Source organism: Pleuronectes platessa, chromosome 4 (genome assembly GCF_947347685.1).
Source record: "Pleuronectes platessa chromosome 4, fPlePla1.1, whole genome shotgun sequence".
In the NCBI taxonomy this organism is placed as follows: Eukaryota; Metazoa; Chordata; class Actinopteri; order Pleuronectiformes; family Pleuronectidae; genus Pleuronectes; species Pleuronectes platessa.
In genome coordinates this window covers 3,404,156-3,431,223 of record NC_070629.1, presented here as the reverse complement: position 1 = coordinate 3,431,223, position 27,068 = coordinate 3,404,156, and the positions used below count along the sequence as shown (strand labels likewise).

Genomic DNA, 27,068 nt, shown 5'->3' with positions numbered 1-27,068 from the left:
GAAATGTGTGGAAATCTGTGAACAGTGTGTTCAGTTCTTAATATTCAAGATTTTATTATCAAATGCACAACAATAGCATTAAGCAGTCGCTGGCAGTGAAATGCTTGAGTCACAGGCTCTCTTCTAGCAATGCTCAAGTAATTACAAGCTATAAAATAAAAAAGAAATAGTGAGTGAGAAAGATGCCATACAATCAAACCAGTGGATGAATCAGTCTAATCCAGTCATCCATCCCATGTTTTCCTTCCCTCACCCTCTGCTGGGGTGATTACTGTGCTTTACTCCAGCCAAGCTTGGTCCCCAGAGAGACTCACTCACTCTCCAAAACACACATTCACAATCATACACAGGGTCCCAGTGGTCCGTCATGGAGGTGCTACCACTCACTCTGAGCAGCTAAGGTGAAGCTGCCTGGATGGAGAGCTGCAGTGTGCTGGATGGAGAACCTGTGGATTGATAGTGTTGTTCTGTACTGACTGGAAACAAACTGCTTTACTATGGAGTTGGGAAGAGTTTGGTCCCGCCATCAGAGGACGTTGCTGATCACTGTGATGATGTTCAAACTGGGTAAGTCATCCTCTTCGGTGGAGCAGTTCACTGTAGCTCTTAAGATGGAAACAGCTTCTCTTAATACAAAACTTTGTACATCAAAGTAGGGACACATTCAAACGTCATCAACAATCTTAAAGTGCATGTGTGCAGCCCTGCATGTTTATGTGTACAGACTTTGTTTATACTGTGTGTTGAGAACCACTACACAGTTTGATGAGTCTTTCTTTTAATCTTATTTTCAGTCCATTCTTTCAAATGGTTTTTAAGTCAATGAATAGGAGGTTAGAAATTTGCAAGTAGCACGTGTGGAGAATAATAGAAAGGCAAAATGTAAATGAACACTGAAATAGTTTATTCCCCTTGTGATTTTAAAAGTCCTTTCCATAAAACATCCTCTGAACTTATCGGTAAAAGATAGAACCAGAGGATGCATTTTATTTATTTAAACAAAAGCAAATGCTATTGACTGAAAAGCAAGAACACCATCTTTAAAGGGAAGCTTCAGTATCATTATTTTTGCAATAATTGTAATTAGGTATCAGTAACTTAGAATCAAATGATTGCAATCCTAAGGATTTCTGGGTAGGTAGGTCTTATCTCAAGCACAGCACATGTCTAAATGTTTGTGTTTACAACTCGCTAAACCAAGTTAACAGGCTCTAATCGGTTTGTTTCCTCACAGCTCCCTCATGTGTGCTGAATGTGCAGCCAGTGCAGCCCCATTCGTAGGGTGTGTCTGAGCTGTGGGGGTTGCACGACCCCCAGTACCTCATGAAACTCTGTTGACCCATTTTTCCCGCGACCTTCATTTATGTTAAGCGTCTGAACCTCATTTAAAAGGTGGTGGGCCGGCACCGCGGATTGGCTGGAGGGTGGCATTGTTAAAGGTCACTATGGTAACGAGCTGAGCGTTCGGCTGCTCTGCTGCACAGCTTTTTTGTCTCATGTTTGAAAGGAGGGGGAGATGGGTATTAAGGAGCGTGGCAAGAGACCTGGCAATCTGAGCACTTAAGGATTTAAAGAAAAAGGCTGCAGCTGAAAACAGGAATGGGAAGCAGAGTGCATGTGTTGATGAAGATGAGTGACAGGGATTCTGAAATGAAGGAAAAGGGTCCGACAAATACAGATTATTTTTATTTATTTGTTATCTTTGTTCACATCAAGTCTGAACAACAGCAGTTTTAACAAAAGAGGAAAACACCAAAGAAACCTCCCCATCAGAAATGCCATCTGCAGATGATACACACAGACGAGTCAAGTGCTTTCAGGCCTCCAGTGGAAAACTGTGACTAAATCAAGGAGAATTTGCTCTAATAGTTGTTAAGCGACAGAGAAAGCTGGGGTCGAAATGGTCTCAGCTCATTAGTGAGGTATTTTACTCTTCAATGAAAAAAGAACTCACTGGGTTGATTACTAACCCTACGTTGTATGGATCAGTCAACTGATAATTATTTTGCTATGACTCATTATTCTGAATACATGTCCCAGAAACAACAGCGATTTGAACTGTTAACTCTAATGATTTGCCTTACAATACGTCAAAGTAAAAGATAGAAGTGGTTTGACCGTAAAACACGTGTTTTGTCAAGTTTGCCCGCAAACTAGACACAGACAACGTGTTAGAAGTAACGCAGCCTTTGCAGCAGGAGACAAAAAGATGTGTGTCTCAGACTTTTACTGATTCAAGGGAGTTTTGTGCTTTTTTCTCCAACCCAAAGCAACCCACTGCTGTGGAGCCTTTGGAGCACAGGCAGAGCTGCCAGTCTCTTGTGGTGAATCAATAAAATTCCTCTGAGCTCAACTTGTGCGTTAGCCAGGGGCTTCCCTTCCTCTATGACTCACAGCGTCGCTTCTTCCTCTACCCTGCAGTGTGTTTCTCTACTGACTTTGTGTTGCTGTTGCCGTGACTATGAGCAAATAGTCACAAATAGCCCCCCCCAGACTGCCTTTTGCACCTGCAAAGAGTGCAACAAAATGATAAGACTTACTCCATCTTTCCATCATGTTTACCCCTCAGCCACAGGCCAGTAGGGTACAGTAAATACTTTTTATCAAATATTATTTAAATAGGAGGAAATAGTGTTCCCGACTATTAACCTCAGCAGATCCATACGCACTTGTTGCTCTGGTGATTCGAGGCATGCAGGACAGTGCTTGTGGGACTGAGCTAAATTGAAGATCATTGTTGTTGATTAAAATAAAACATCTTGAATAGGAAGCATGGGCATTTCTCATTGATTTGCAGTTTATGGGAGTTGACATCTCATTTATCACAACACTCATGTGAAACATGTTTTTACTTTTTATAAAATATTTTATGTCATAATTTTTCTCTAAGCCCAAAGTATTCCAGAAAAAAATCCACTGCATCATCACACCACCAGCAGCAGGCTAGACTTTTGACTCAAGGCATGTTGTCACGAATTCATGCCGTTGACTTCAGATTGTGACTCCTCCATCTGCAACCTCAGAAAATGTGTCTGTTCCTGGCTGACAGGAGTGAACCTGACCTGTTCTCTGCTGTTATATACCATCCTAACCTTAATTTCAAGGTTGGACACCTTCACTCTGACATGTTTTTCTGCTCAACACAGTTTTAAAGAGTAATTATCTGATCAACTGCAGCCTTTTTTTTTTACTCCAACCATTCTGACCATTCTCCTCTGACTTCTCTCATCAACACTGAACTGCTTCTCACTGGATGGTTTATGTTTTTTTGCTCCATTCTGAGTAAAAACTCTAGAGACTGTTGTGCGTGAAAATCTCAGCAGGTAAACAATTTCTGAATAAAACAACAATAGCGTCAGAGTGAAAGTCACTGAGTTCACATGTTTTCATCATATTGATGCTTGATGTGAACATTAACTGAAGCTCCTGACCTGTATCTGCAGGATGCTGTACACTGAGCTGCTGATCAGGTAATGTGTTAATAAGTAGTGTAGCCTACAGGTGTTCTCTATAAAGCGCTCACTGAGTGTAGATGAACGAATGGCGGGAATTCCTGCTTCACATCCATATAGGTTGATTGGGTCTTAAGACTTGTGTTCGATGTAGTCTTTGGAAATCCTGTTAATACAGATTCAAATAAAATCTGACTTCTCAATCAGAGGGCGCAGTAATATGTCTAATTGAACTAACCCGCTCTTGAAGAGATGCTGAAGTCTCTGGATAGTGTCATTGGTTTGATCAGTCAGATCTGCTCAGTGTTATTTTCTTGGCCTCAAATGCTGGTACCAGTCACTGCAGGGATCGGCCCTGTCCAGTAATAACCATGATCTATGAAGTGCTCTGAAGCAGGGGGTTGGGCTTTGTGTTGGAGGAGCGGTTATCAGCTCCCTGGAATGTGTGAGGGGTTGATTGGGTTTGGACAGAGGGGTGAAGAGTGAGGAGACCCTTGCTGCCCCTGTCAGCCTGCAGGACCCATGAGATTACCGTTAGTAGAGGTTTAAAGTGCGGCGTTTAGCTGGACAGACCAGGCCTGGAGAGGATCTAGGTTATCTTCGACAAGACAAAGAGGGAGACTTTTACAAATAGATAAACAAAACATTCAGAAAAATGTCAGTACAAGTTAGAGCCAACAGAGGGAGATAAAACATAGAGTGATTCATATGAAGTTGATGTAAGACAGAGGAAATGACTATGAAAAAGAGATCACAGCTGCAGATGCAAAACACACCACATTTATCAACAAATTAACAACTTATGTATTATTTATCTTATCTGCTTTACTTCCTATTCTAACTTCAGGGTTCTAAGAAAAAACACCCATTGAGATTATTCTCGTCTGTCTTTTTAGGTTGATATAGATACTAGTTAAGTGTACCTTTGGAATAATCAAATACTCTTTGATTATAATTAATAATCAAAGAATATATAAATGAGTTATACACATTTTGCATTTAAATGTGCTCCTACTTGTTCCTGCTCAGGAAAAGATGAGTCAAAGGCAAATATGTTTATTGGTTGCTTTATCATTTTTGACAACACCTAGATATCTCATCAACTGTTGTTTGGATTTGTCCTATTAATGTCGTTTGGAGGATGAATCTAAATGTCAGATTTCTCCAGTACTTTGGTTTATACTAATATTAAACTAAGATCTGGACTCTTAGCTGCATTGTGAGCATTGTCATTTTGAAAATTTTACCAATTTGATGATAAAGCCATGCTCAGAGTTCAATACATGATTTTAACATGAATCTTATTTGGTAAATAATTTATTTTCCATAGTGGATTTTAATACAACTTAAATTTGTAATGACAAAACAACGGCAACAGAAAGGCACACAAAGGTTAGAAAGAATGACAGACTACTTCATTGCACATCAGTGTACCTGTCAGCTTCGGTTATAAACACTATGCCGTTAACTCAGCATTTAAATATAAACAGAGGAGTCAGAAACAACACAGTACCTCTCAGGATGTAGCAGGTACGGTGGTAGTGGTGGGAGGAGAAGTGAGACTGAAAAGGAAGGATCAGGTAAAAGGTGTGACAACAGATGCGTGTGAAAGGAACTGGGATTGTTATGAATGGATGCAGTGGGAACACATTGTTAGTGCAAAGTATTACACTAACAAGTATTTTTCTTCCCTCTGAAAGTGATTATAAAGAAAAAAGTACAATAAGAAGTTACTCAATACTGACCCTGATCTTCTGGGTGAAAATACTCTGACCTCTGACCCCTTCACCCATCCGATCTTGAAAAACATATGTACTGTCTCTTATCGTAACCCTCAACAAACCCTAAACCAAAGAATGAGTGAAAAATAATAGTGAACATAACAAAGCCATTGCATTTTTAAGTACTTTAATTTCCACGTCCATTCAACTTGTGCGGCCTTTTAAACAGTAGTGAGTTAAACGTTCACTGACAACCCTGACAGCAGCTTGCTCAGTCATATAATACGTTTACTTCTAACACCATCTGCTGTGTTCTTAAGTCCAGGGGAAAGAGGGGCTTCATCTCCTGAAGCACCTATAGCCTTTGAGTTGTAGGTAGCCCACTCTATAAGCCCTAATAGCCAATCTTACAGAGGTACAGTGTACTGAGTTAGCCATACATTTTCCCTTTAACTCATAATATGTATTTCAGGCTCTTTTATTAATTCTTTGAAATATGTTTCGTTATATTTATTTCTGGGTGCATGAAAATAGATTTGTCTGTTTTTTGGAAAATTAGCACACAGTGGATTGGTGTTCAAATAGCACATGCAGAGATATGTTTTCACAGGGTTTTGTGATGTCTTTTTCCTTCATGTCAGATAACTCAAAAACAATTGTATCCATTGTCATACTGTGACAAAATCTAAATTTGACTGAAGACTCATACGAATAGACAGCAAAAAAAATGGTTCATCCTGCTCAAACTCAAGTTAATATGCATTACAGCATGCAATCACAAGATGAACACAGTACAACTTGCACATGTATCTGCACCTGATTGTTTGTTTGGCATGAGGAAAGAACATTTGAAAGACTTACAACTTAATTTACCAGAATTCCCAACATCACAGAGTTGACTTCTACTGGAAACCAGAGGAACTAAGGAATCAAGATGTACTTTTGGTCAGACAAGAGACTTTGTTTTCTGGGCAAAATGCGCACTTTCATATGTTTAAGAGACTAGTTTGTATTTAATTAGCATTGGCAATGGGAAACAATTGCACTCCATTCTAGTTTGGGAATTGTCAGGCGTGTTGGTTTATCCTAAATATGAGAAGATGAGCTGAACTCGGAAAGCAATGACAGGGTATGAAAAGATCAGCAAAGCAATGGGCCTCCAACACACTACCCCAGAACTCTAGCAGCCCTGGGGAAGCCTCGAGTCGCATCAGAACACAAGACCCATCAGAACGCATCAAACAGCTGGTATCTGTATATCTTATAACAGTAGGTAGAATCTTCCTCCTCGAAAGTGCGCACGCGGAGTCCAACCTCTTGGCATTGGAATAAGGAAGATAACAGGAGACACTCCCAAGGCCTTGACACAGCTGATGCCATGAGGGCCAAACTGTTGTTGTTGGAGAAAATATATTATTGTGTTCCTGCTATATCGGCTGTAGCTTCCGTTTGTACAGACATTCAAAACAACTTAACCAAACAATATCAACCTGAGTTTGCCCCAGATGGTCCAAGAGAATTATGCTTTAATATCAGAAGTTACAATTTAGAACAATTAATAGATTCATTACATTACACTATGCAGCAAGGGTTATTTATAAATCATTTGTGTGAAGGCCTTATCTGGCTCAAACTGCTTCTATCTTTATTGTTAAGAGTTCTGTCAGACAGAGACTATAGGTAAAATATTGAGATCCTTACAGATTCATGCTTGTAAAAACTAAATGTTTATAGGAAAACGTGGCATATTGCACCATTAATAGCAGCTTCCCTTCCCATTACAGGTCTTCTGTGCACAGTGGCAGCAGACAACTGTCTCTCATCTCCCTGCAACAATGGTGCCACATGTCTTGAGCACCTGGATGACTATGTGTGTCTATGCCCCAAAGGACCAGTATGGTTCATGGGCAAAAACTGTGAGGAGCTGTATGATCCCTGTATTACTGCACCTTGTACCAACTGTACCAGCACCCTCGGGACTGACGAGTTCAGCTGCCTCTGTCCAGATGGATTCACAGGGCTAAACTGCACCCAGGATGTAGACGAATGTTACAGCAATCCTTGCAATGGTGTCAAGTCCTACTGTGTCAACGGAATCAACGGATATTCCTGCTACTGTCCCCATGGATTTGGAGGTGATGACTGCCAGGTTAATGTGACCACTTGTTCAGAGGAAACATGCCAGAATGGTGGTAACTGTGTAGACATCCTTGACACCGGGCCCCAGTGCCTGTGTGCTGCCGGGTACCAGGGGACGAGCTGTGAGGAGGACACTGATGAATGTCAGTCAGAGCCCTGTCAGAACGGAGCCATTTGTAAAGATGGGGTCAATGCCTACCAGTGTTTCTGTGTCCCTGGATTTCAGGGCTACCACTGTGATTTGGACATTAACGAGTGTGCCTCCCACCCCTGCCAGAACAACGGCACATGTCTGGATGAAGTGGATCACTACACATGTGACTGTGTCCCAGGCTTCAAAGGTAAGACACTGACACCTTTATTTAAGATTATAAGGTTGACAATGTCAACAGTCTTACAGTACAGCTGACTGTCATGTATATATATTACTTAAATATAGCTACTAGCTCATTTACCTCTGCTGTAATAAAAGCCAATATGTAGTTTCTAGAACTTAGCGGAACACATTCAAAACTCAAAGAGTGATGCTTTCAAACTGCTCCACCCCAGAGAGCGTGTGGGAGAGTTTTAATCATAATGGGAGCAACATGAGGCACATATAATATACTGCTATAGACTTTGAAGGAGGTTGCATGGCTCTGTTTAAGTAGCATTAGTGTAGCTGTTGTCTGTCTGTAGCTGAGCTCTTGGCAGCTACAGTGTTATTCTGTACCTGCACTCATGCTAAGATAATTAGGTGTGTTGCCAACCTCATGCCTTGGCCCACTGCCATTCTTCCTCTGTTCCCACCAGGGTTTAACTGCGACATGGAGATCGATGAGTGTGAGGTGCACCCTTGCCAGAACGGCGGCACCTGTTGGGACTACATTGCCATATACAGGTGTGAGTGCACGGCCGGCTTCCAGGGACAAGACTGCGAGGTCAATGTTGATGAATGTGCCAGCGTGCCCTGTCTGAATGAGGGCAAGTGCATAGATAGGGTCAACAGGTATTACTCACGCACATGTTTACATTTTGAGAATGCTCCCACACATACAATCTGATTGTAGTGAGACTGATTTGGGGTTATGAAGGACAATGCAATTTATTAAGTATAATTTTGAAAATGAGCTCTTCAAACTTCACCTGTTACTACATACATCTGTGTTACATAAACTTAGAATAAATAGTTGTGACAAAGGTGATGTTGACTAAAAAGTCCCATCAACTTATTCTTCAAGTTTAATCAACAAGATTTTTGTTATACCAACAAAACATTTCAACATAAAATGTTACATTCAGAAGGATTTTTATTTAATTTCAACTGACAGTGGTCCTTTGGTATGAAACTTTTAAAACTTTGAAAATTATAAGAATACACATTTTAATTAGGAAAAATGTGCAAATGGCAGTTTTCATTCTGAACTGAAATGGAATTACTTTCTGTTAGGCAGAACAAATCTTTAATATAATCCCGTCAATCCTGTTGCTGTCATTGGCATGAATACTGTCACTGCCCATATACTACAGGACATCAAAACATATATATATATAACATATATATATATATATATATATATATATATATATATATATATATATATATATATACAGAGTGGTTTGAGATAAGGTATGAAGGAAATAAACAGGAGGTTCAAGGATAAATTAAACTTCTCATTCATCCCTATAATTTATAAGGTCTTCCTTACTATGTACAGTGCCTTCAGATGATTAATGTAATGATTTGGCAATGTACAAATTAAACTGAATTTAATCGAATATGATATTTTAAAAACTTATTGTATCAGTACATGTCTCTTAATGTAATACTCATTTTTTTATGACATGATATGAAGGTAAGTACAAAAAGAAATAATGAATGAATCAGAATCAGAATTATTTTATTTGCCATGTATAGTTGCACATACAGGAAATTGCCTTGGTGTGTTTGGTGCACTGTACATAAAACAACAATATAAACACAACAATATAGAACAACAATATATACAGTAAGAGAGTTATGGGCACGTGCGGTGCTAAGGTGCAGAGATTGGTGATAGGCAATAATATATAATCATAAATTATGTGCGAGGGGGGGGGGGGGGGGGCAGAGTCAGTGTGATGCAGGGGGCTTGTTTGTGAGCCCCACTGCCATAGGGAAAAAACTGTTCAGATGGCGCAAGGTTTTAGTCCTGATAGCCCGGAACCTTTATCAAGCTCAGTCCAATGAGTTTGACTCATCTTAAGAGATGACACATTCCTTAGTTATCACATGTACAACTAATACAACAGAATGGTAAATACTAGTTTATTTATCCCAATCTACCACTCAATACTTGCCTCTCATGTTAAACCTGGTGAGACCGATGTGTCATCCAGCAGTGTGTTGTGTCGGCTCGAGGTTTCGCGGCAGACATTAAAGTTGACCAGGGATGAGAAGGAATCCAATTATCTGTGAGCCATTGTGATGAGTCATCAAAGCGCTGGAGGTGCTGACAATACCTGGTACAGTAGTAGAACTGATCGGACTAGCAGGGAGTGAGGGAGATGCTTGAAGGAAGGATGTTAGTTCAATCTAACTTTCTGAAGCCACTGTGCTTTCTGGTTAAACCATTTTATATGAGAGGATTTGAGGCTTTAGGGTTAGGGTTAGGGTTAGGATAAGGTTCAGTTAACTGAGAAAGACACTTGAGGATGTTAACTTTGACTGTAGGATAATTGTGTGGATAGAAAAATAAATAATAATCAAGAAAAATATCAGTCAGTAATGAATTAATCACAATGACCTCTTGTTCTCTGTATCGAAGTATCTGCATTGTGTCTATATTTTAGTGTTTTCTTTAGTATTTCACCTGCTTATGGTTTATACATGACAGATATAACCGGATTTCCACCAGGAAACACTCCAGTTACTCTTGCTCATGTGATTTTCAGGTGATAACTTACTTTCAAGAATCTTGACAAATAATGGGAAATGTATCATGTGCTATGTCATTTTAGATTGCTACCATAGTGTCCAATATTCAGCCTTGAATCTTAGTTAACTATTAGGTAACGCATTCCCCCCCTCAACTTGAGCCACTGATTCAGAATGTTTTGATTTAATAGGGTGCTTTGTGCCATTTTGTAATCATTTTCAAATGAGAAGGAGAATGAGAAGGAGAAAAGATACTTGATAAAAAAATCAAATAGAAAATCTTGATATAGTGTGTTGGTCCGACTATCACATTATCAGACCGGCTTATTTGTATCTCTGTGTTTTTCCTAGCTATGAATGTGACTGTGAGGGGACGGGCTTTGTAGGCGACTACTGTGAAGACGATATTCCTGAATGTGCTTCTGACCCCTGCAAACATGGAGCCACCTGCTTGGAGGGAATCAACCAGTACAAGTGCCTTTGCTGGCCAGGTAGGCTGTAGTTCAAGACTAGGCCTGATACCAAACAACTTTTTCATAACACACAATAACTCTTTAATAACACATAAACCCTAGGACCCAACTCTGTGATATTCAATCGATTTACAAATGCATATCTAAATGTTTAAAATGTACAACCTTATGCACACAATGCACGTACCCTGGAGGCTGGGGTATTCACACACATAAATCAATAGAGTTAATCTGAGCCTAGAGTTTAGAAAACGAAGGGGGGCTAAAGATCAGGGCTTTGCCCCTTCTGTCATATATGGTGCAGCTAAATAAAAGCAGCAGTGTGGCAGTCTTTAAATCCTCCAGGGTTGTGATGAATTATGAAAAGTGATGCATGAGCACATTTCAGCAGAGAGAGATGCAGACTTCGGCAGGCATCTTGTTAATTTTTGTTTCTTCATGTCCTAAAAGTACTATGTAGAAAAAAACGGAGATTTAAATATTTTATAAAGAACATCATTTAAAACAATACTCACATATCATATGTATTTTATGCTGGAAGAGCACTATTAAGCACATCATTGCACAATCCACGTGTCTGACTTCAGCTATTGTCTTTCAGGCTCCCTCTTCATAAGTGTGCATCTTAATCTATCCGTCTTTTTAGAAACAATTATATAGAAATAATTCAATCTAAGTATATCAACTCAAAACCTATCCCAAATCCTAACATGTTTTTGTGCATGCTTGTGTGTGTGTGTGTCCAGGTTACGAGGGAGAGAACTGCCAGCTGGATACAGACGAGTGTGAACAGCATCCCTGTGAGAATGATGGAGAGTGTTTTCAGCGATCAGATGCCAGGAACTATGGAATGCTGCCTGAACTCAGCACAGCCACCTTCACATATGAAGAGGCAGCTGGCTTCATCTGCCACTGTTTGCCAGGGTTCACCGGTAAGCTAGCTCACAGCAGGAACCTTTTAGTTTATTTATATGTTGCCTCGTTAAAGGTTCCGAATCTGATCGGTTTCTTCCTCTCACAGGAGACAACTGCTCAGTCAACGTGGACGAGTGTGAGTCTGCTCCATGTCACCATGGAGGACAATGCCAGGATCTGGTCAACTCTTATCAATGTGTGTGTCCAGACGGCTTCACAGGTAGGAGGGACCACTTATCTGCTGTCCTATTATTTATCTCCTAACAAAACATCTTCATTAAGATGCTCTTCCCCAACAAGCAGCCTTGTCCCTGTCAGTGTTCAGCCATGATACCAATGATTGTAAATGTGTAGCTACTTAAATGACCATGGTTGTTTGTCTTTAACTTCTAATATAACGCATAGGAGTGTCTCCCATTGACACCGGCATGGGCCCTTAATGTTGACAAGACTGTGAGGTGTTAAAAGTGACATCAAGTCAATTGTGTTATTTTAACGAATCTTCACAAAATTACTCTAACCTTTTTATTAAATTGTTTTAATGGCAAATCTAACACATAACTGTTCTATCATTTTATAATGACTGACAGGACTGTTGGCCAAACACCTCAAGACTTGAAAATATAGCAGGCTTTCAAAATTGTGAATTTTTCCTAAATTGTGATTTGTTTTTTAAACTATTATTTACTTTAGTAACTTGTAGAACAATGGATCGAAAAAAACAATATAATGCAAGGCAAATAAGCTAAATTAAACTCCTTGTCCCTCTTTATCCCCCCCCCCCCTTGCCCAGACAATAATGGGTTAATCCTCCTCCTGCTGATCATTCCCCATGGCCAGCAGAGGTATTTATTCCTCATTAGAGGAGATTTGTCTCTGCATCACTCAAAACAGAAGGAACAGCATCAAACTCTGACCTTGAAGTGCAGGATCTGAACTTAGAAGTGAGGAATTGAACCAAAAGCTTTTGTCAACACACCAGGAAGCGAATCTGCTAACAGTATTATGGCTGCACAATGTTTAGGCCACAGCAGACTATAGGATGGGGGGGATGATGGGGCATATGGTATGGATGAGCACAGTGGAAAACAACAAAGCCAATAAAAGTGCCATATGTCAGGTGTCCATTTTGGGCATTAAACTGGGGTCTCCTTAGTAAATTGCCCCGGGGTTGCGGGGATTACAAAAAGCTGCTTAACAGACTAATTAATGCCCGATGAAATACGACAAAGATGATGTAAAACATTATGAACAGCACAAGGCCATTTTTCGAAATGATCTGCATTTCATTACATTGGTATGTTACATTATAAACTAATCACTGTTTGACACAGCAGCAAAAATAGAGAGAATATCCTTAGGCACAAAATTATAATCCTGTTAACTCTGTACCGCACATGTGCAACAGGTTGACCTTCCACGTGTATGAAGTGGTCGACACTGGCTGTTGATCCACTAGAGACGACCGTGTGTGCCCTCTTCATTGTGCCATGGCCATGTTAACAGTTTTATAATGGTTGGAGCTGAAATAGGACATTTCGTATTGAAAATAACTTGGATATGGTTACAGTCATTAGTTCAGTCATATTAACAAATCTGTGGGATGAGTGAACAACTCATACCACATTGTAGCCTCATTAGGTTTGCAGATCACATTGTCAGTAACAGGCAAAGCTCATGGTAACAGCTAATTCTGTCAATCAAAGATGACAGAAGAAGATATCTGATTATTAAAAAGGTTTATGTCCCTGTTTTCTGTTTCTCTCTTTATTATGCTAATTTACATTCTCTGATACTGCTAATGCCTTTTTTTAAAAGGCTAAATTAAAAAATATTCATATCACCACATACTGTGAAGGAATATTGTACGCATAATACCAATATGGAAGAAGTTTGTTTCTGAGGTGAATCTTGCATTATGTGAATGAAGGTAGAAATAATGGATAAATATGAAAGGATAAATAAAGAAGTATGAAATTAAAGCAAATAATGAGATTTGTGTAAAAGTATTAATAAAAGATTTTTTTTACAAATAAATTTCATGCGAAATCCTGAAAACTAAATGTGAAGTAACAACAAAAACACTGAAAAAAAGGGAAATAGGGAATAGGGATTCCCTTTATTATTTAATCTTGATTTGTAATTTTGATAAGGTTTGATTTTTGTTAACATGGAATTCGAAAAAAAAAAAAAATCAGGTTTCTCCCTCAAAATTTCAATATACATTTAGGAAATGCTACAATCCTCTTTATTTGTCTCTATACCAAAGCATATACTAGAGCTGAATCTAAATACATTGCTTGCAATGGTCTTTCAATAGTATTTCATTGCTATTGCCAATAAATAAAAATTATCAATATTAGCTCCATGTATTGATGCAGCCATGCTCAGGTCTAACCCTGAATCTGCAGCAGCACCTGTGGGGTGGTTTTATCAGCACCTCCTGCCACTAGTGGGCATCCACAGGCCAGCACATGGAGCACAGAGGGGAACGCAGCACTGCATTCCTCTTGTCAAACACTGACAGGAGCCAGCTGGAGCCTGGAAGCTTACCACTCTCCTTGGGCTGGGCTGCAGACAGGAGAGGAGAAGTGGGTGTGAGGGAGGGAGGGATTCAAGGGGGATGGAGGAGGCAGAACGAAAGGGAGGAAAAGAAAAACTGGGCAGGGCTGCAGTTTAATCACTCCTGCCTTTCTGCCTGGTACAGAGAGGAGGAGTGACACTTCTGCTTTGTAAGCTAGAGAGAGAGAAGTAGAGTTTGTGTGTGAGAGAAAGAGGACTTGGTTGTGTCATTTCTGCCACCCAGCAGTGTGAAGAATGTGTTGGCTGTTGACTCATCAGTGGATCATGGGGGGCAGCAGGTTGATGCTCCTGCTGCTGTTGTGCTGCTGCTGTGGGCCCTGGGGGCTGACAGGTACAGTATGGTACAGCACTTTTGAATACTACATTAACAGAGAAGAAGGTTGCGTGCTAGGAAGCATGGAGTCTTGGCACGGGAGAGGACGAACAGCTTTAGGGTTCCTTGAGTGTAGAGTATTTTAAAGGACTATGTTAATGCAAGCTGACTGCTGCTGCCAGGGCTTAATGTTAGATGCGGTGTGATAAGACGGCTTTGACTATAGAAATCAGAAGGATAGACCTGTTTGCATGTGTGTTTTTGTGTGTTTCTGTGTGTGTGTGTATGTGTGTGTGTGTGTGTGTGTGTGTGTGTGTGTGTGTGTGGGGAGCATATAGGGCAATATTTCAGTGTCTAGCTGATAGGATTAATATGATATATACTTAATTGCATTAAGGAGGACTGTTCATCTCTAATTGTTGCTATTAATATCTATTTCCTCCAGTCATTTCCTCATCGGCTGATGACACTGATGGAAATATTGATGCTATTCCCCAAGCACATCTGTTTGTTCCTCTACATGTGTGCACATCGAGCTCTCACTCTCCTAGTGCTGTACCCTTGTTGCTTGATTGAATTTCAAGTTTTTAAATGTGACTGGAGTTTTGAAGGTTGTGTAATTAAGTGAAAAGGTACATCTCTGTTGTTAAAAGTGAGTGTCTCTCCATGCTGCAGGTGTATACTGTGAGGTCGACATCAACGAGTGTGATAGCAATCCCTGCCAGAATGGCGCCACGTGTGAAGATGCTGCCAACTCCTATAGGTGTCACTGCCCGATGCCAGAGCCTGACCAGGAACCCTTGGGTGGGCGAAACTGTGACGTCCGCCTGGTCGGCTGCCAACATCACCAGTGTCAACACAAAGCAGGTTGTGACCCGATGCTGACAGATGATGGAGAGCACAGCTACACCTGCAAGTGTCCATCCGGCTGGACTGGAGAACGCTGCAACACCTCAACTACCTTCTCCTTCAACTCGGAGGGCTACATTCACATGCAGCTGCCTATTCCTGCAAACAAGACTAGGCGTGAGGTTCATGGCAATGACCATGGGATCCACATGCAGCTCAGATTCAAGAGTACTCTGCCTGACATGGTGCTGTACTACCGGGGCATTAAGGAGCGCTTTTTATCATTGGAAATTATTAGTGGCTCCCTCCAGGCTAGGGTCAAGTCAGGGAAGGTAATGCAGGCCATTTACCCTGGCCCTGTCAATGATGGGGAATGGTACCAGGTCTCTGTGACCATGGATGAGAGGCTGGTCCTGACTGTGAAAGGACTTGGCTGTGAGGAAGGGTGCCAGGTGAAGAATGAGGGCCACAACCATCTGATCTTCCTCCAGCCCAGCTCCTTTCAGCAGCTGTATGTAGGAGGGGCACCACAGGAATACTTACGCCATACTTCCAGTGGGAGGGGGTTCATTGGCTGTATGGAAGACCTTCATGTTGACCATAAGCTGCTTCTGCCTCAGGACCTCATCAGAGAGGAGAACCAAGGCCTGGAATTGGGATGCACCAAAAAAGACTGGTGTCATGAAGACCCATGCATGGAACATGGGCAGTGTGTGGACATGTGGGTTCGTGCCAGATGTCAGTGTCACCGGCCCTACTACGGAGAAAGCTGTGAGGAAGGTGAGAGTAGTAACAAGTTTGCAAAATAATACTTTTACTGCAACTTTACTAGTGGGTTACTGAAAAAGTTATGATAATATGGTCTAAATAATGCAGTCATTAATTCATTTCATGGCTACTTTGGCTTTATATGACATATTATCACTTCATAAAGTTTCTGATGTTAAAAATGTACTCATCCAGCAAACAAACAGCAGCATAAATAATTATTTCAATCTATTGCCAACCCCTATCTACATGATACAAAGTTCCACGTAGTCTGGTTTGGATGGCAACAACTCGTGAGACCTTTCTTTAGCTGCTAAATGCTCCACAGTGATAACCAGCCAGTTGCTAACTTTGTCTTTGTCCAAGATTTTTGCTGCTGAGCAGATAGCGGCCAGACGTCTGACTGATAACATCTGCCTGCTGTTGTTAAAAACATAACAGAGAGAGCGAGACTTGAATCATGATAGTTATGTTGAAGGCTGTCAAAACAAAACAATTATTTGAAATAAGCTGAACTAAAATAGATCTGAGGCGAACAGCAGAGTTGGTCATAATCATTATCAGTATAGGTCTAGCTTCAAAAGCAGTTGACCACACTGCCCATTAAGCAAGTTTATCTTTTAAGTGAGACCCTTCACTGTGTCTTTTATTTCTGTTAAGAATTTACACTGCTGAGGTAAGAGCCCCTGGAGGTACATCCTCCTCCTGAAAATCATCAGGGCTGTAGATATCATAAAAAAACTTTAAAAGTCAAATATTGCTGATGCAGGTATTTACCGGTGTTTTTCGGTGAGATGTAAGTGTGACATCTTTCTGCTTCCAACTCCCATCTTAGAGTACCCTGCATGGACCTTCGGCCATGAGAACATCACCAGCTACTCAACCTTCAATATCTCAGAAACCCATGGAGACAACTTCACCATTTCCTTTTTAATGCGCTCCCTCAAACACAATGGCCTCCTCCTGCAGCTCAGCCGAGAAGGAAAGTCCTACCTGACGATCTATCTGAAGGAAGGCACTGTTGCTATCTACAGTCCTTATACCACATTGCTGTCAGAGGCAAAGTTTGTCACTGATGGCAACAATAATTTGGTCACTATCAAGGTACGCTATGGCCATGTGGTCTTCCCCAAAGCGGGGAATCATCGTGCCTTAGGGAATGTGAGTGTGGAGGCAGGAGATGTAGCGTATGTTGGCGGGCTCCCTTTGGACAAGAGCATAAACAATTGGGGTGGAAACTTCAAGGGCTGCCTGCAGGACATTCGGCTGGACCACAAGTATCTGACCATTGAGGATCATCCAGACAGCCTGGAGGTTTACCAGGCAAGCACAGAGAATGTGCTGCGAGGATGTAAAAGTGATGACACATGCAAGGTAAAAGGGAAATACAGAAGATACTTGATCAGAACTTTAACCAAAGAGCAGACAAACAATTCTATATGTTTATATACATATATGACAGCCCTCACTATCAGAAAGTTTTGTAATGTTTTATATCAAACAGGGGTCACACAGTAATTCCTAACATCAGGGATCAGTAACCCAGAAAACTACTTACCCCACCAGAATTACTGCTCAGCACAACTACATGTGCTATTTCTAATATCAAATTTATTTCTGCTCCTGCTACGACTACCTATACTTCCACAAATAATACAACTACTCTAACTACTCTTGGAAATCATGCAGTTTGTAGTATGTATGATTTCTGTTTTTTACCAAGGTCTGACTTAACAGATCATGTTGTTGTCTAGATCAATCAGGACATAACAAACTTTCTTCTTTTGAAATAACATAAGTAAACAAAGTCAGACTCAATCTACAACCACTGGATGCCAACATGATATGTTAGCATTTCTGCAAAAGTACAAGTCAGGCAAATGAGAATTTGGTTCCATGTTAGCTGCTGGTGGCAGTAGATGTAAATACAGGGAATTTCAATAACCCTTAGAAATCCGTGCCAAATTTAATTTATGTCTATCTGAGTCAATGACCAATCAACACAAAAGATTATTATCACTACAGCCACTATGGCATGGATACATGTCAACAAAATGGTCTGGCTAATTAGCATTTATAATGAAAATCCCCATGTTTAACCAATGCAAGGCTCTAACAAGGAGCTCATGCTAATTGTTTTAGTTCCTTGCACTGTTTGACTGATTTTTTGGCTCTACTTTATCATCCAAACCCTATTAACACACCTGGTTTTGAATGCCTCTGGTGTGTAAGTTATCACTCAGTCCTCTCTGCAGTTTTAACCCCTGTGGTCACATCAGGTGAGAGATTTTACAAGTGATCTTGTAATCCATCCCCCTGCGTTTGTGTTTGCACAGGATGAGCCCTGTTCTAATGGTGGACAGTGTCACATCACCTGGAATGACTTCATTTGTGACTGTTCCATTAACTACTCCGGCCGGCTGTGTGAGACACGTCTATGGTGCGTCGACAACCCTTGTTTTGATGGAGTGGACTGTGTGGACCTACAGGATGGTTATGAGTGTAAGTAATCCTTTGGTAGTGATTATCACTGCATTCATCAAGGCAGGGCAAGTCAAGTCAGGCCAGGTCAAGTTTATTTGTTTAGCTTTAATCTTAGTGGTCAACTAAGTTTCCGAAGGGCCATTTCTCAATAAATGCTACAGACAACCTGACAACCTGACCGCAAGTGAAAATACCTGCAAAGATCAAAGTGAAAAATGTCCTGCAGTTTGCAAGTATCATGAAAAGCATCATGATGAGTTTGCTACAGTGAGATTTGAACTCCTGATGGTGCTAGTTGTAGTTTTTGAACACTTTAGGCGAGATTAAGCAAGGTTTTTTTTAAACATTGCCTTAGACTGTTTCTCAAATGCCCCTATCTTGGATTTTAAAAACCCATGTTGTGGGATGCATTGTGGGATATTTGGGCCTCTACGTATGTCTTTTGAGAATGGTTTTCATTTAGAGTTGTGATGATTGATGGTGCTATTTTGCTCTTCATCGATGCCTGGTCAGAATCAAAAAAGAATGGTCGGGTTAGGGTTAGGGTTAAATTTGCTAAATTTGACAGATTCCAACTTTATAGTTTAGAAATTAATTTGACCTATGCATGGGAAATGTTCATGTCCTTAAAACTTTACAACTTAAGTTGGAAAGACTGACTTTCCAATTAAACTCAGTCAGCCAGACTTCTTCAAATCAGTACAGTGATTTGACTTTAATGTAAAACAGCATACTGACAAGAAATGTCTGCGTTTCATGGTGGAGCAGCTAAAAAAAACCCAATCAAAGCTTGATGCATACTTTAATATACAATTCAAACGATTGCATTAATATCATCATACTGATACTATATGAGAAAAATGTCAGTTTTGAGAAGCTTTAATAGTGGATTCAATTTGATCAATTTGATCGACTTTAATAGATGGATAGTATGAGAAAGACCTACACTTTACAACACCAGCGCAGCAGGAAGTATAGAACACATGTAACACTACGGTGCTAACATGGTATTCTCCTCCAACAGGTTTAACTGAAGCACTTTTCCAGGACAACTCTCTCCGATATGTTGCCAACAGCTCCCTACTGAGCCCTGTAACCAACATCACCATGGACATAAGAACGCGAGACGAGAACGGGATCTTGTTGCGAACCACCAGCGGAGCCGAGGTCTTCTGCCTGGGTCTACTCAACTCCTCTCTGCTGGTCAAGCTGGACAGCGGGGAGAGTACAGAGCTTCTGGCATTCACAAGTGACAGGGTCATCGCAGATGGGGTGTGGCACCGTATCCAACTGACCATGGTCGACCCCACACAATCAATGTCCCGCTGGCGCCTAACCATGGATGGGCAAAGAGTGGGGGCCAGCTTTGGTGTTGGTGGTACCCTCAACTTCCTCAACGATACTGAAATCTGGCTGGCAGAGAAATACACTGGATGCTTAGGGGAGGTGAGAGTGGGTGGAGTCTATCTGCCGCTCATTAATGTACCAGACGCCCCTCAGGTGAGCCGCTTCTCCAGACTGGGAGGCCATGAGCCAATCATAGGATGCCAAGGTGCACCAATTTGTGATTCCCAACCCTGCCTCAACCAGGGTGAGTGCCAGGACCAATTTTTTGAGTTCAACTGCAGCTGCAGAGCTGGATGGGAGGGGGAGCTTTGCGAGATAGAGATAAACGAATGCTCTTCAGGTCCCTGTGTCTATGGTACATGCAAAGACCTCCTGGCTGACTACCAGTGTGACTGTGAGCCTGGATACACAGGAAAATACTGTCAGGAGGAGGTGGATAACTGTCTGGAGTTCAGTTGTATGAATGGAGGAACCTGCGGGGAAACAGTGGGAACTCACACGTGTTTTTGTCCTCCTGGCTATGTCGGCAAGCGCTGCCAGTGAGTACACACCTTAATATTTTCTCTGTTGAAACTTTTAGACGTTTAATGTTTGTTTAAAAGTCTGAAAACCTTTATTTTCCTCTCAGTTCTGTTTCCCATCAATCATTGCCTTTACCTTCTTAAGCCCTTAACCCTCCCTTTTGCTAGCATGCATGAGTGTTTTCCTCCAAGTAATTCCATTGTTACATTATTCTGCAGTCACAGGGATACTCTAAAAGCAAAATAGTTTTAGTATGAACTTGTAGAGTAGTAATATTGGAGATATTAATTGAACTACCCTCTGATTTACATGTCAAAGTATTGCCATGTCTGACCTAAGAGCTAACAAACAATTTACAAAACTAAACTTTTTGTTTACTTTATTTTTTTACTTTACAATTGAGCTTCATTGTACAATGAATCCTCCTTCATAAAATGGTTGTAATGTTCACTTTGTTTGAGAGATGTACTGATAATCATTATCCTTATTTTGGAGGCTGTAGTTTATGTTGCTTTGGAACAACTCTGCATTATTCAGAAAGGTGTGGGAGCAAAATGATAAAAACTCTTATACAGTATAACACCAATGATTTAGTTGAGTCAACACTTCCCAGAGACAGTAACAACACAATGTTAAAATTACAGTCTTCACTAAGCAGGTTCTTATTACAGGAGTGTTTTATAAGACTGCATTCGTTTTAGCTACCTAATGAACTGTCAACAGAGTGCATATTGTAAAAGGGAGTATGTTTGTGTATCCATTAGGTGGCGTTTCCCCCCAATGGCATGTGATGCATACACAGACTGTCTTAATGGAGGGGTTTGTATAGGAGGCAGCTCTGGCGGAAACTGCACCTGCAAGCCTGGATACACTGGAGCCAGGTGAGAGCAGCACACTGCACAATCCTCAGTACACTCCTGCAGCTGAGGAGAAAGTCTATCTGAACCACATCCAAAGTGTAAAGGTCAAGAAAGAATGAGGCTGTGTTTGTGTGTGTGTGTGTAGGTGTGTGTGTGTGTGTCTGTGTGTGTGTGAGCGTGAGCAGCTGCTCTGTCAGTCAGCATTGTGTTAAAACCCTGCTGATGTGTTTCAGGTGCGAGACAGAAATAGACGAGTGTGAGTCCAACCCTTGTCTCAACGGTGCCACCTGTCTGGACAGACTCAACCACTTCCAGTGTGTGTGTGTGCTAGGCTTCAGCGGCACACGGTGTGAGAGCAATGTAAGTCACTCTGACACTGAGGTAATTAACTTTCACATCACGTGCTCAATTAGAGCCTGGATCTGAGCAGAAGGTTTGAGATGCATGGCTCCGATTCAGGCCTCTTGTCGCTGGCACAGGTTCCATAATCTGGAAAAAAATTGTTACACAGACATACATGATAAAGTGTTGTTCTAAACAAAGGCAAAGCGAATACATTTATGTTAATCTTATAATGTATTGCCCTGGTCCAGTGATTCTAAAGTATATTTATTTTGGCATGTAGCGTGTATGCCCATGTGGTATGTGCTTTGAAGATTCAGCGATCAGGTTTCCCAGCATCCAGTGTTTTTAAACAAGAGCGTAGAGATCTAGAAAATGGACAACAGGATTGACAAGTATGAATAACTTCAAATGTAGAGTGTTCAACAGAATAGCCAACAAATGAACCTAACAATATCTATGTTAAACAAAATGTGAACAATTTGAAAAATATGCACATTCAGATGCAAAATATATTAAATAAAGTGAAAGTGCTTTGAATTTACAAATATGATGTTCTTGAGGAATCTAGAGTATGTTGTTCAGCCGAATAGTTAGCATTTATATTAGCTTTTAAGTTTGACACATTTCCTCTTTTTAAAAACTTTTTAATTTTTCAAAAATCTTTGATAAGTTTAAATGCTTCCTACATTCTCTCAAAGCCTGACGAGATAAATCACCTATAGGAATAATGTTCTGTTGCGCTTCATTTGGACGGAAAACCCATTTACAATTCAGACTTGATTATTTTGACACTTTACTTTATGGCTTGTGGTTTTGCAGAAAGAGGAGTATATGGAACGAGTTCCCTGGCTTGCTGTGACCATCCCTCTGATCACGCTATGTATGTTAGTGGCCATCCTTGTGGTATTTTTCCTCATTATGACGGCCCGGAAGAAGCGTCAGTCGGAGGGCACATACAGCCCGAGCTCACAGGAAGTAGCTGGTGCCAGGCTGGAGATGGGCAGCGTCCTCAAAGTTCCTCCAGAGGAGCGGCTCATCTGAGTCCTACAGCTCTGCCTCACAACTTCACATCCAGTGGATGTACTCTATCTATGTACAGGGCCTAGAGAACATGTGTCTTGCATTGTGACACTGCTGAGCTCTCCTGCCCTATACAAGAAAAAGATAGAGGATAAATCAATGACTGATAATCTGCCTGGGAAAACTACTGATTTTGAAGCCTGAGAGGTGAACAAATAAAGACCAGATGTGAGAGATGGACAGTCGCCTCACATCTGAAGCTGTCCTGTTACTGGGAGTGTGGTCAAAGCATGCAATGGCCCTGGATCTCCCCTTGTAACTGTGATAAAAACTCAAACTTGGTTTGCAAGGGACCAAAGGCCAATGAGGATCATATGAACTAAAGGAAAGCCCGAAACCTGTGGGTACTGAGCAATGTATTCACTCAGACGGAAAATCACTGAAACTGTTCATGCAAAGCAAAACCTTTTTGGAGCTGAAAACCTTCCTCTGCAGATTCCACATCTGACTCTGTTTTACATGACAGGGGAGAGAGGAATGTGTAGAGTGCGGAAAATACACCTGAAACAATTCCGTCAATAACATTTTAAACTGCACGAAAATCTATTGCAAATTATTATCAGGAGAGGATTTCTTCACAAACTCACTTCTTGTAATAGTATTACCTCCATATACAAGTAGTTCATGTTAAGGAATCTATTTAAATTCTGGCTCTATCTTGTCAGATCCCCCTGGTCATGTTTACACTGCATTTGTTCTACTCTGATGCCATGTTGGCTTCGCCACTCTTTTTTCTGAAAACAGTGTTTTTCTTTGCTGGATCGTAAGTGTTTGAAATGTACACTGTTGTCTCGATCACTGATTCTTCCATGGGAAGCTTTCACTCCTCCAAGCCTCTGTCCCTCCTTGTCTGAGCTGCTGCAGTCGTCACTGTGAATGAACAAATGCAAAAAGTAATGGACCTTCCTGAATGTGCAGATGGACATCACTGCTGATTCTGCAGGCATCAAGAACTGTTGTGTTAATAATTGTTGTATTATATTGTCTGTGTGCACTGTATGGCTAACAGGTTAACCACTGTACCCATGTTTGTTAGTGTGAAAGTATGCTGTGAGCGTCTTTGTCTTGTGTTGTGTAGAATGAGTAGCTCAAGTTCAAGCCACTGTATTTTATTATGTTTATTATCTTCAATGGAAACAGTATTTAATTGTAGAAATATTGTTGTTGTGAAAGGTGGTCACATCAGTATTTATGGGCATGAATCATTTCAAGTTTCAAATGTAAGAAATGAAGACCTCAAGTAATTTTTAAAGAATTCTCCAATATTTTTGGAATTTACTCTAGGTGTGAGATAAGACGTGTAAGTTTAGTTAGGCTATCTTAGAGGATCACCTTACCTGCCACTGTTAAGAATGAAAAAGTACATGTACCATAGCTCACCTAGATCTGCAATCCACACAAACAGAAAGTTCAAATTAAAAGCTCCTCGTAAGGAACTGTTTCATGACACACAGATTGATCCAGTAACTGTGCTCACTGCACAGCGAGGTTGACACACCACATTTGATTCTGTGTGGTGTGACACTCCTTAAAACCAGAGGATTTATTTTCTTTACATATCTGATGATTAAACAGATTAGGTATACCTTGTAAACAGGTGCTTGCAGACATATTTTCTTAAATATGAACTTGGGTAGTAGTTCCCCCTGCTCCCATTCTTTATGCTAAGTATGGCTAACCTTATACTGACTCTAGCTCTCTTCTTAACACACAGACTTGAGATGATATTCATCTCCTCATCTCACACTTGGAAACGACTCAAGTAAAATCTACATTCTCATGGAACTGCTACCTACTTTCTAGCGTTGAACCAATGTACTGATACTGATCCGACTGCCTTTGACCTCAATAGTAACTTAAATAATTTCTTCATTTGTTTAGTCTATGAATTCTCAAAGTTAGCCCTTCAAGTCTTATGCAACTGTTAGTCCAGAAAATCCCACCAATCACCTGCCTTCCACTTTGAACTCACCAGGGCTGCTAACTGCTACTGTACCAGCTAACCTGAAAGCTTTTACAGTTAAGATGTTGATGTGACATGAAGTCAGACGGATACATTGTACCAGTTGAATGTTCATGGTAAAAGTTGAGAAACATTTTGTTAAAGGAAAGTCACAAACAAATGACACCTGAACATGAATTAGAATATCGATCATGATCTGTCATATTTACTGTGGGGTTTGCACCATTGACTTATTTATTACCCAACGTTTGTATTGACTTTATTTCCTCTGCTGGAAAGTGCTACTGTCCTGATGTTGCATGTGGCAAAGATTAGACTCCGTATAAGGGCAAAATAATGCAGACAACACTGTCCACAAACTGCAGTGTACTTTTTTTAAGCTGTTTTATTGCAGAGGCCTCTCAGTTCCAATGGAGAAAGATTATTCCACGGCAGGTCCTTAAAGAATTGGTTTCCACTGTTTGGTGTGGAAGAAGAAGACTGACCGACACAGAGTCTTGAGCCCTACATGTGACTGGATGACTGTGAGCCAGACCTTATCAGCCAACATAAGTGAGACTTAACTAAAAGGCTCTCTTGGCTAGGAGCAAATCACGCATTGGTTTTGGAATGTGATATTCAGGAGTTAGATATGGTTGGAATGTTACAGTGTCCATACCTCTAGCCATGAAGGTGTATAGAGTTTGAAATCATATAAATGATGCCAAATCTACTACAGGCCATGATCCACTCCCACACCCAGTTTCAGTTTTACCTATTACAGAAGGCAGCATGGCTGTACGTTATAAATGTTTTTAAAAGATCTGAGAATGGAATGTAAATGCACCATTATATAAGTGGATTCTTAATCGTTTATTGTAAACTCTGAAAAAGTCAATGTGAATTGTATTTATTTTCTGGTGGCAGAGGAACAGGACTATTTGTCATATTAGAGAAACGCTTTCTAATGTCTCCTGCTTCCCACAGTCAATGGAAACTCAAAAATGTCCTCCATGTTTACCTGCTGGTTTGATAAAGGGTAATGTCTATTTCCATGATAGTTCCATCAGCAAGGAAACATGTCTTTGATATGTGAATGAAGCTAGGCTACCGTAAATTAAACTCCTCACATCTTTCACAATATTCAAATAAAGGTTTGCAGCCATCTGCTAAAAGGTAGGGTTATAATGTAACTAGCTTGCTATTGATTAGAGAACTGCAAATAAATAACAACTACACACAAGTGGAATCAAGAAAAACAATGTCATCTTTGCTGAGAATTTGTGGTCTCCTAATTCTTAGCCCGAGCAGCTAAGTGGTTTTCTTGTGCATGACCGCAGCTTCGACTGCGTCCTGCTAACTGAACTAAATCATGGTTGGCTGGTGTATTTTCTTTATGGTCTCCAGCTTCCTGAACCAGAGGTGCTGTCCCTGTAACAAATAAACAAACTTCATCTGTAATAATTTTTTGGGTATTTTAAAGTTTTGCTATGAAATTATCTGCAGTTCAGCATTTCTAGTCTGATTCCGAAATGCATTTAACGCTATTAAGGTAAAAAATAAATAAATACTGTTGCTTTAATTGGAGTTTTAACACAATGTAACTCAGAGCAGTGTTAATATAACTGAGGGAAGTCCTGTTAAAGAGATGGCCACCACGCTTTAGTTCACTATGCATGTAATTCCAAAAGGTCAAGGGACAGTGAGAGATAATATGCGTCAGTCTCCATGCAGGTGTGTACATGATGAGACAGTATCGGCCTTCACGTTCACCTGCATCTGCAGAACCCAATATCAGACTGATTCTAGTCTTTGTGTTGACGGTGCTGTAGGCCACTGATATAAATCGCATTGTAAAAAGTGTTATTCTGCTCAAATATCCAAATTGTACTCAACTCATGATGGTGTTAAACAGGCATACAGTGTTACATGATACTGTAACTATACAACTGATGTATCCCGGCTATGTGTGATGTAGTGATTTTACACTGGAGTTTTTTTTACTGAAGCTGTACCATGTACAGCAAACTGCACTGATCAGTACATGAGGAGTTCTAGTCCAAAGTATTCCATTAAACCTCAGAGTAATCATTGCTGGAGTTTTCTAATTCCACATTGTAAGTGATACTAGAGCTACGACTTTTATTCTGTAACACACTAACATTCATATATGAATCATAGTGTCTTATATTTAACAACTTTTTGGAGCTGAAAGTTATTAGCAGTATTTACAGCTATTTTCCACATTTTTTTAAACTTGATGTCTCATTTTGGAATAGAATTCTTCATTTGTTCTGAGGAGCCTGTATATATGACCAGGAATTTTTTATTCGTCTGTAAAATAAGATGTATACTTCTCATTAAAAGTGGATAATTTCT

General features: G+C 40.5%; 1 protein-coding gene across 1 annotated transcript; it reads left to right on the top strand.

Moving 5' to 3' along the window:
• Nucleotides 1-333: 333 nt before the first annotated feature.
• On the top strand, nt 334-27,068 carry LOC128439055 (protein crumbs homolog 1). Its single transcript, XM_053421878.1, has 13 exons — nt 334-567; nt 6,958-7,653; nt 8,105-8,300; nt 10,560-10,699; nt 11,428-11,613; nt 11,703-11,816; nt 15,168-16,121; nt 16,945-17,483; nt 18,446-18,611; nt 19,618-20,479; nt 21,227-21,343; nt 21,556-21,682; nt 22,487-27,068. Exons 1-13 carry the CDS (start codon nt 498-500, stop codon nt 22,706-22,708), a joined length of 4,389 nt encoding a protein of 1,462 aa, XP_053277853.1. The 5' UTR covers nt 334-497; the 3' UTR covers nt 22,709-27,068.